The 8,824-nt window shown below is 64.7% G+C and overlaps 2 protein-coding genes across 2 annotated transcripts; one reads left to right on the forward strand and one right to left on the reverse strand.

The window, feature by feature from the left end:
- Nucleotides 1-455: 455 nt before the first annotated feature.
- On the forward strand, nucleotides 456-1,883 carry MNEG_8943 (hypothetical protein; the record flags this gene model as incomplete). The annotated part of the gene is made up of 4 exons (XM_014042585.1): nucleotides 456-479; nucleotides 611-718; nucleotides 1,028-1,784; nucleotides 1,864-1,883. The coding sequence occupies 4 exons, from the start codon at nucleotides 456-458 to the stop codon at nucleotides 1,881-1,883; spliced, it is 909 nt and encodes a 302-aa protein (XP_013898039.1).
- A 2,798-nt stretch (nucleotides 1,884-4,681) lies between these two features.
- Nucleotides 4,682-7,155, reverse strand: MNEG_8944 (hypothetical protein; the record flags this gene model as incomplete). Its single annotated transcript, XM_014042586.1, has 6 exons — nucleotides 4,682-4,951; nucleotides 5,185-5,262; nucleotides 5,527-5,574; nucleotides 5,966-6,034; nucleotides 6,354-6,484; nucleotides 6,693-7,155. 6 exons carry the CDS (start codon nucleotides 7,153-7,155, stop codon nucleotides 4,682-4,684), a joined length of 1,059 nt encoding a protein of 352 aa, XP_013898040.1.
- Nucleotides 7,156-8,824: the final 1,669 nt, after the last annotated feature.

An 8,824-nucleotide genomic window follows, 5' to 3' on the forward strand; every position in this document is an offset into this window, starting at 1 on the left:
CGGTAGACAAGCAGATCACACTACTGTACACCAGCGGCTTCCGGACCCGGGACATGGAGGGGTTCCCCTTGAGATCAATGTCACGTTAGGTGACGCCCGACCACGCTTGACTAATTTTTGGCGGTGCAGCCGGCTGGTGTGCCAGGCCCACCTACCTCGCACAAGCCTGCATACCTCCATTTGAGCTGTCCTCCCATCAATACATGCGCGGCCCGCAAACGACCCCTTGTTGGTGGCACTGCTAGAGGTCCTTCAGGTGGTGTGTGCTGGCGCTCTACGCGCTGCATGCATCAGCGATAATCCACTCCCGTACTGAGCCCCACCTTTCACCCGTACTTTGCCCGCGCATACCTGCACAGCCCTCAAGCAACCCCCAAAAAGCAGAAGCTGGCACTGGTAAGAGCTGCCCGGCGGTCCTACCCCCCTTTGGAGGCTTGCCTGTCTCGTGCATAGTGATGCGCTCGATAACGCCCCCGTCGGTGTGGAAGCACAACATCAGTGTTTCTCACTTGCATGCCTGCCTGCCCTCGATATGTCTGACATGCACGAACCCACAACCCTGCGCACACCAAGCGATCATGCGCCGTCTCACGCACGTCCCCTCGCGCAGTGCACGCCCGTCAACGCTTTGAAGAAGTGCTCCAAGGCCGGCCCAGCCCTTGTAGACCAGCTGTGCGCCGAGCTGCTGGCACCCGCCAACGCAACGGCCGACAGCAAGGTGGGTGCTAGCATTCAGCGTGGACCTGGGCGCATACGAGCAGGTGCCTGTGCGTTGCTTAGTGGCTTGTATAGGTGAATGTGACATGGGTGGCAGCAACAAAAAAAATTGTTGTATTCATGAATCCACCAGCAGCAGCTAGCAGCAATCTACACGTACATGACATCCAGCCACAGCAACATACACTCACATACCAAATGGTATGTTGACAACATACAGCTGTAGCTCTAGAAGGCTGTGTCTTTTTACCACGATCTCAGCTTGCGCACCACCACGCACCTGTGTGGGTTGCACCCACCACTCCCCCAGGACCCCACCAAGTTGCACTATGGCTGCGGCGTGGCCACCGCTGCCCAAGTCAACAAAGTTTCCAGTGACCTGGCAGCCCTCGAGCCCAAGGTCACCGCCGCCGCCGCCCAGGCCAGCTCTGTGGCCACTCTTGTGAGGGAAAACAACCAGGCTGCGGCGCTGCGCGCCGAGATAGATGCACTCCGGGAGGCAATCGTGGCGCTCACCGCCAACACGCAGGGCCTGCAGGCCAACGCGTCCAATGCTGCCCGACAGATTGCGGCGCTTACTGCAGCAAACCAGACCGCTGCGCGGGAGATCGCGGCGCTCACTGCCCAAGTGCAAGAGCTGAAGGCGATCACGACCAACACCACCGTGCCAGCCGACGTTTCCCAGCAGATCGCTGCCCTTGCAGCGGCCGACGCACTCGCCACCCAGCAGCTGGCCTTGCTGCAGGCGGCAAACCGGACCGCCGTCCAGGAGATCACGGCGTTCAACAACACTCTGGCAGCCCTGAGATCGGCGCAGCAGGCGGACGCGGCGGCAATCTCCCTGGCCAACGCCACTGTCGAGTCCATCAAGTCTGTAGTCACCACAGGCGCGGCGGCTGTCGCGGCGGTCAACACCAGCCTCACCAACCTGACAGCCATCCTAGCCAACGTGTCTGCCATCGACTTCAGCGTTTATGCAAAATTCACGGACCTGGCCAACCTCAATGCGGTCACACTGGGCGGCGTCCCTGCGGCGCGATTCCTGCGCTCGCGGTTGGTGCTCTACCGTGAATCTGATACGCTCAGGAACGCAAACCTTGGTGGCCGGTCTGGCGCTGACGCCCTGTGCAACGCCTCGCCGTTCAGGCCCGCCGGGCTTGTGGTGACGCACGCGTTCCTTTCGACATCTGCATCCGACCAGATTTCTGATTTCATTGCCCTGTACGGGGTTCCCAACAGCCTGCCTGTTGAGTCTTTGAGCGGCGTCGTCCTGGCCAGCAACTTCACGACCATACTAGGGGGCAGCATCCAGACGAGTTTGGTTGACGCGGGTGTATTCACAAGCGCACTGAACTGGTGGTCGGGTTCTACCGCCGCGGGCATTGTGGCTACCACGTGCGCGGGGTTCGCCTCCGGCTCAAGCAGCGCTGCAGGTCAGGTTGGGTCCTCAACTGTGACCGGAGCCGGTTGGGTGAGCGTTAGCTTTGCCGCTTGCAACACCGGCCGGTCAGTTGTGTGCATTGCCTTCTGATGTCGCATGGGACATGAGACAGCTGCTGATCGGCAGCGGCAGCGGCATGCACAGCGCCCATCTTGCTGTGTGTGCTGTCTGTGCATCCTGCCATGCTATGCGCACGCGCTTGCGCCCTTTTCGACGCGCAACCCCTTCAAGCAGAGCGTGCGTGGGGTCCACCTTCCCTTTGCAGAGTGCAGGGTCGGTGTTGCCGTTTGCCAAGATTGCGCCATGGCAACTGCTCTTGCGCGCGCAATCATTAAGGACGCACACACACTTGCATCACTGCCGTGCGGTGTGTGGGTCTGCTGGCCGCAGCGGTGCTGCCGGTGCTCACGCCTGACTCGGCAAAAGGGTAATGGCATTGTTGCCCCTTATGTGTATGCTTGCTGGCAGATGCGTTGGAAGGTTAGGAATGAGGAGGTCCGCTTTGATGAGCGCGGGGCCGATGGCAGTGATACTATGGCATGAGCAACTTATCTATCTGATGGCAAACACTTGCTGCTAGCTGCTTTCCGCCCGTGTCGGCCTTGTCTCTCTCTGCTTGCTGGCTTGGACTAACTTGTACTGCTAGAGCACCTGGCGTCGTCCTGCAGGATGGGCCCATGTGGGGAGATGGAGCAAGGTCGGGGGGTTGGCGGGGTTGGCAGCAAGCACGGTGAGATGGGCAGCTCGCTGCTGGGTGGAGTATGTGTGGCACCGAATCGCTGACAGCTGTCATCGTTTGCTGGCGCTATGCTTCGGCTGCTTCAGACTGCTGCTTGACTGCCGTTGACTGCTGTCGGCGGCAGCTGTCAGCGAGGCGCACGCGCGGTCGTGTGGAGTCGGAGGGCCCAGGTACGCGCATGCGTTCGTCCTATAATGTAACACTTTGCTGACAGCGGATCGGTCGTGTCGGTGCTGCTGCTGGCGGCGTGGGACACGCGCTGTGCGTCGCTGCGGGCCCTGGCACTGCTGGCTGGCTGGCTGTCAACCCCCTGATCTGATTTGCCCTGCTGTCAAACCACTTCACGTGATCTGCTGTCTGCCAGATACGTCATCAGCAGTTCAGCACCTCTGCCATCGCGCGCTCACCGCGCATCATCGCCCGCTTCACGCCCATCCGCGCACCCGCGCGCGAGTCCGCGGGAGGTTGAGGGCGTCACCCGATTGTGTCGTCACCTCAACAGGGCACACTGACAGGGATCTGCTCCACAAGCCCTTGTGGGTGACCATGCAATTGCCCCCCACGCACAGGCGCGGCTTTGCAGCCACCCAAGAGGCTGATTGGCACAGGGGGGAGAGCGCAGGCAGGCGTGCACCACTAACTGCTCCGTCTGCGGGCCAGGAATGCTGAAGTGCGCGCCGCGCGGCCCGCTGTCACGGCGGCAGCCGGCCGCAAAGGCTCTGCGCACGCCACACTCGTCTCCTGTGGAGAGTTTGACCAACGCGGCTGCCGCTTTGACCCGGCCGCTGTTTCGACGGGCCTGCAGGTGGTTTCATCCTCCCTCCAGAGCTGTCGTGGGGTCCCCAAGAATGAAGGCGTGCAGCTTCGCAGCGGGCCTTGTCGGAAGCCAGCAGACAGGCTGCTCTGGTCAGCACACGCCTGCGAACTACAAGCAACGAACACTGCTATTTCACACGCCGCATTCCAGCCCGCGTGGTTGCTGATGCTGTTCACCCGCGGCCGCGCGGTAGGGGGTCCCTTGAAAGAGGGTCCGAATAGGACAAAAGGGATGTGCCAGCCGTGGCGCATCACGTGCGGCAACCCAGTATTAAGAGGTCTTCAGCGTATCACGAGTTGATTGGTTCGCCATGCAAGTTTGTGCCCACTGTTTCAGGCACGCGTCACAGCCGGCGCGGGGATGAAAGCGGCAGGGCGCCGACAGAGATGGATCGAGCGGCCAGCCCGGCGGCCGGCGACCGGCGGCGGCAGCGGGGCTGCTGTTGCAGTGCAGGGGAAGTAAAGGCATGCGAGCGGCCGTTGCTCCGCGCTGGTGCCGCGATTGCGGTGGTGGCTAGGTCGGCTGTCCCTCAACTTCAGGGAACGCGGCTGCAAGTGACGAGTGAAATCTTGTGCCATCGGCGGCGTGCGCGGCCGCAACTAATGCGGGCCCCGCACAGCAAACCCGTGTGCGAGCATGCGCGCGTGGTGCGTCGCGGCTCCAAGCACTTTCCACACTCCGAGGCATGGGGGCTTGTGTGCCTTGCTGTTGAACGAAAAGCCACGCACCCCGTGTGCCGACCGATCCCGCCATGCTGGATCACTTGCAAACAGTCACGGACAAAAAAGTAACCGTCGGGTGGCGGGCCTGATTCGATCGGCACAGACGCCAGCAATTGCCAAGTAGGCTCAGGGGCCCGTCTTGCGTTCGTACATCTGTTGTTTTGCTCGCCTCACCCAGAACAGATCATTCAGCAAGCTGCGAAATCCCGCGCACCGCCCCCCCCAAATCCTGCACGTCGGCCCCCTCACACCACCGCCACGCCCGCCGCCGCCGCATCCCCGCCCGCGGCGCCCGCAACCGTGCACGCGTCCGCCCCGCCGCCGCCGTCCGCCGCCGGGGCAGCCGCTCCTCCCGGCGCGGGCGCCAGCGCGTATGCCCCGCTTGCCACCTCATCATCAGTTATGGGCGCGAAGTAGACGCGCGTCGCCGCGACGGACGCGACTGCTGCGGCCTTGGTTTCCTCGGGTATCTCAGGCAGCTCCCCCAGGGTCGCCTTGAAGTGCTCGAAAAACCACTGAGGGGCGGTTTTGCGTTTCGGGCGCGCGGTGGTTACGCTCGGCGGCGGCGGGGCGTCGGCGTCGGCGAGCAAGGGCAGGGAGGGCGGATGGGAGGCCTAGGAGAGGCCTGCCGGGGCCGCAGGTCATGGGGCGGGCACCGGGGACCCGGGAGGCGGGGAGGGGGAAGGGGTGGCCAGGCATGCAGGGGCCCGTGTTGTGTGGAGAGTGCGCGGGTGTGAGGGCCGCCCACCTCCCAGTCCTGCTCTGTGAGGCCGCTGTCTTTTATGAGGCGCCAGTGGATGCGCCTGAGGTTCAGGGCGGGGTGCTCCTGGGGTTGGGTCAGGGGGGGGAGGGCAGGCCATTGGGCGGCCAGGGGACGCGAGCGTGGGCGGCAGGGGCCGGGGCGCGCCTGATGGAACCGGCCGCTGCGGAGCTGGGTTTCCCCCTGCCCTCCCTGCAGGCGCGCGTCGGCGCACGCCTCCAAAGCCTTTGTGTACTGCCTCGCCCCTGGTGCTGGCGCGGGCTTCCCCTTGGCATAGCAATGCAGCCGTCACCGCCAATCGAGTGCCACGCCCTTTGCGCCGCCGCTCACGTCTGTGACGAGCTGCTTGCCGCCAAACGCCAGAGCCATGAAGGTGACCTGCGGTGTTTTGAAGCGAGGCCTAATGGGATGTAATGGGGGGTTTTGGTGATTGGAAGGTGGAGAGACAGCACGGCGGCGGCGGCCCCCCCCTCACCCAAGGATCACACGGCGTTGGGGCCAGGCTACGCGTGGGCCCCAGCTGTGCAGATCAATCCGCGGCAACCCCCCCCCCCACACACACACACACTTACACAATCACTCACATAGTTTGATCAAGGTGGCAAATCCCCGCCCATGAGCGGCTGCGGCCGCGGCCGCGGCCCCGCGACGCGCTTCTGGAGGTCGTCAGGGATGGCCCCCGCCGCCCAGGCGCACCCCCGCGGGCGCGCTCCCTGCCTACCAGCCGCGACGCCGCGCGGGGGGCGAGGCGCCCCCCCCCCCTGCCCACCTGGTGGGACTTGAGCTTTGAAATGTCGACGCTTTTGAAAAAGGGCGACAGCCGGGCGTCGCCCATCACCTGGGACGGGGACGGGGTTGGGGGAAGGGGAAGGGGGCGTGAACATGCTGCTGGGGATGGAGCGAAAGCCCCCCGCGGTTGCCGCAGTTCGCCAGAGGGTGCAGGGAGTGGGTGTGGTCGTGAAGGGCCGCCGCCACCGGAGGCAGCGCCGCAAACCGCTCAACTTCCCAGTATCCTGTGCCTGGTCAGCCCGCTGACCCGCCCAGTAGCAGCGTGCTCCTCCCAAGAGCGACGCGGCCGCCGCCGCATCCGACTGCAATCAAGCATCCCCCCTCGAGCTGCGACCAGGCCGCCCCGGCGCACCGCCGCTATACTCAACCCGCGCCGCACGCGCCGCCGGCGCGGGCAGCGCGCCGCGGCCGCGCGGCCGCACCTTTTCATAAAACACGTCCACAATTTTCTTGAGGCTCACAGAATCAGAGCACGCCAGCTCGTGGGTGCGGCGGCGCTCTGCGAGAGCAGGGCAGCGGTTTGGCAGGCCACTGCCGGCACTCAGGGTTTGACTTTGGTCAAACGTACATACATTTCATTCACCTGGTCGCGCAGCCACGCGCTCGGCAAGTCTGGCCCCAGCCCCGCCCCCTCATGTCGCCACCTCTGGCCCCCGCACCAATAAATTGGGGAGTAGCCTCACCCCCAGGCCGGACAACCTACCCACCTCCCGACACCCGCGGGTCGCTCGCGGCCGCGCCCGGCGCGAAGCGCACGCGGGGCAGCGGCCCCGAGCCCTCGCTGCTGTGCGACCTGCTTGTCAGGCTGCCTCCTGACAGGAGCCCGCCGCCCGCGGCCGCGGCCGCGGCCGCGCCGCAGCCGTTGGCCGCGTTCCCGCCGCCGTCCATGCTGGGGCGCAGCGAAGAGCGCGACGGCGTCGTGCTGCTGCTGTACACGCGCGCCAGCGGCGGCTTGAGGCTGTCGTGGGGCTCGGCTTGCAGCGAGAGGTGCTCCGCGGCGCCGTCGGCGCATCGCGGCTTGGCACAGGCGCAGCTGTTTGCAGGCTCGGGCTGCGCTGATGTGGCCATGGGTGCCGCATCTTTTGCCGCAGCTGCGCCTGCTGTGGACGCTGATGATGTGGTCTTGACGGCACCGTTATCAGAGACGTCCTTTGAGATGCAGGCACCCATTCTGTGCTGCCACGGCACGCGATGCCCTTGTTTTGTCCTTGGGTCCCAGTCCTGGTTTTGTCAAGCGGACCTTCGCGGCACAAGCGACACCAAATGTGTCAAGGCCTGAGTCTGCAATATATGATACCTGATGATCAGATCACGGCTTTCGGTGTCCACGAACGAGACTGCGAAATCAGACGCAAAGACTGGCGGTGGGTTGAGAGATATCACGGTACATCAAAAAGCATGTGTTTAACATGTGTCATACCTTCAATCATGCCACACCCCAGGGTGTAGTGCCTGCAAGGCGGGTTGCCACACTGCCGTGGCGACCTGCTGGATCTCGACGCCCCCCCCCCCCCTCACATTTTGCAGTGGGGATCCGGCACCAGTTACTGCCACACTCATTGGCTGCTGCTGGAGAGTAGGTGTCAACATCAGGAGGACGGTGAACCGCGACCTGCGCGCTGACTGTGATGCGCGCACAGCAACAGAGAGGATTGTCAAAGGAAACTCCGCCAAACAAAAGTCGCGGCGCCATCGGCATGCAAGCGGCCGCGTGCTTGTCTGCTGCGAGCCGAGCGGGCGGTGCTCGTGTGTACGTATTCCACGGACATGTCAGTGGCATATTCAGCAGCCGGGTGCGATTTGCGGGGGAGCGACCATTGTGTGAGGGAGCCTGGGGCAGACGAGTGCGCGTGCGCGCACAATTCGCAGGTGATGTGGCTGGTGACGCGCTCGTTCCATCAACGGAGGGAGCGGCGTCTGCGTCGCACCGGCAACAGCGTGCGGCGGGTCTTCAAAGATACGGATGGAACGGTGGGAGATAGGCGGCCGCGTGACGGAGGGATTGGAAATTCAATGATGCGCTTCGATGGAGCCGCTTCGCCGGCGCAAGTCGAGAAAGCCGAAAGACCGGTGCGCGCGATCAACGGCGGGCTTCACTGGTTCGCTCGATCGTATCATCCCAACGATTTCGGTCAAAAATGGCAGCGGACAAAAGCAGCGCGACTGCAGCGAAAGCGCGCGCGCTGCATAGCGGTCAGTCACAGATATACAGCGGCCGCGTTTGCCACCACCCACGAGGACACTAGCAGCGCCAAACCCCACAGCACGGCCGCCGCGGTGCTGGTGCACTCTGCCGCATGCAGCGGCTTCCAGCCCGCGCGCGCCCCGGCCCCGACGGCTGCGCCCGGCCCGCCCGCGCCGCCGCCGCTGGCGGCCCCGCGAGTCTCTCCAGGAAAGCGGCGGCGCATCGCTCGATCAAAAGCGTACCCCCAAGCGAGAGGCGCCACGAGCGCCACGTAGAACAAAAACAGCTGCACCACCACAGAACACTCGAAGCGGCCGACGCCTGCAGGTGCGATGCCTTCGCCGCCACTGCTGCGATCGCTGCCGCCGCCGCCGCCGCTGCGGGAGGGCCCCAGGGCGTCGGGCCCCGGGCCTGCGAGCGCGCCCATGGCTGCGCCGATGAGGCCATGGATCCTTACGAAGACGGACCCCTCGCAGCCCTGCATCCCCGCGCGGCACGCAAAGCGTCCCAGGTGGGCGCTGACCGCTAGCCACTGCAGCACCTGCAGCGGCGCGTGGAAGCGGAAGGGCAGCGGCACCGCGAGGCCGTACCTGGACGGGCGCGCGCGAGCGCGAGGGGGGAGGGGGCGGTGCGGGCGTCAGGGCGGGCTGAAAG

Source organism: Monoraphidium neglectum (genome assembly GCF_000611645.1).
Source record: "Monoraphidium neglectum strain SAG 48.87 unplaced genomic scaffold scaffold01764, whole genome shotgun sequence".
NCBI classification, from domain to species: domain Eukaryota; kingdom Viridiplantae; phylum Chlorophyta; class Chlorophyceae; order Sphaeropleales; family Selenastraceae; genus Monoraphidium; species Monoraphidium neglectum.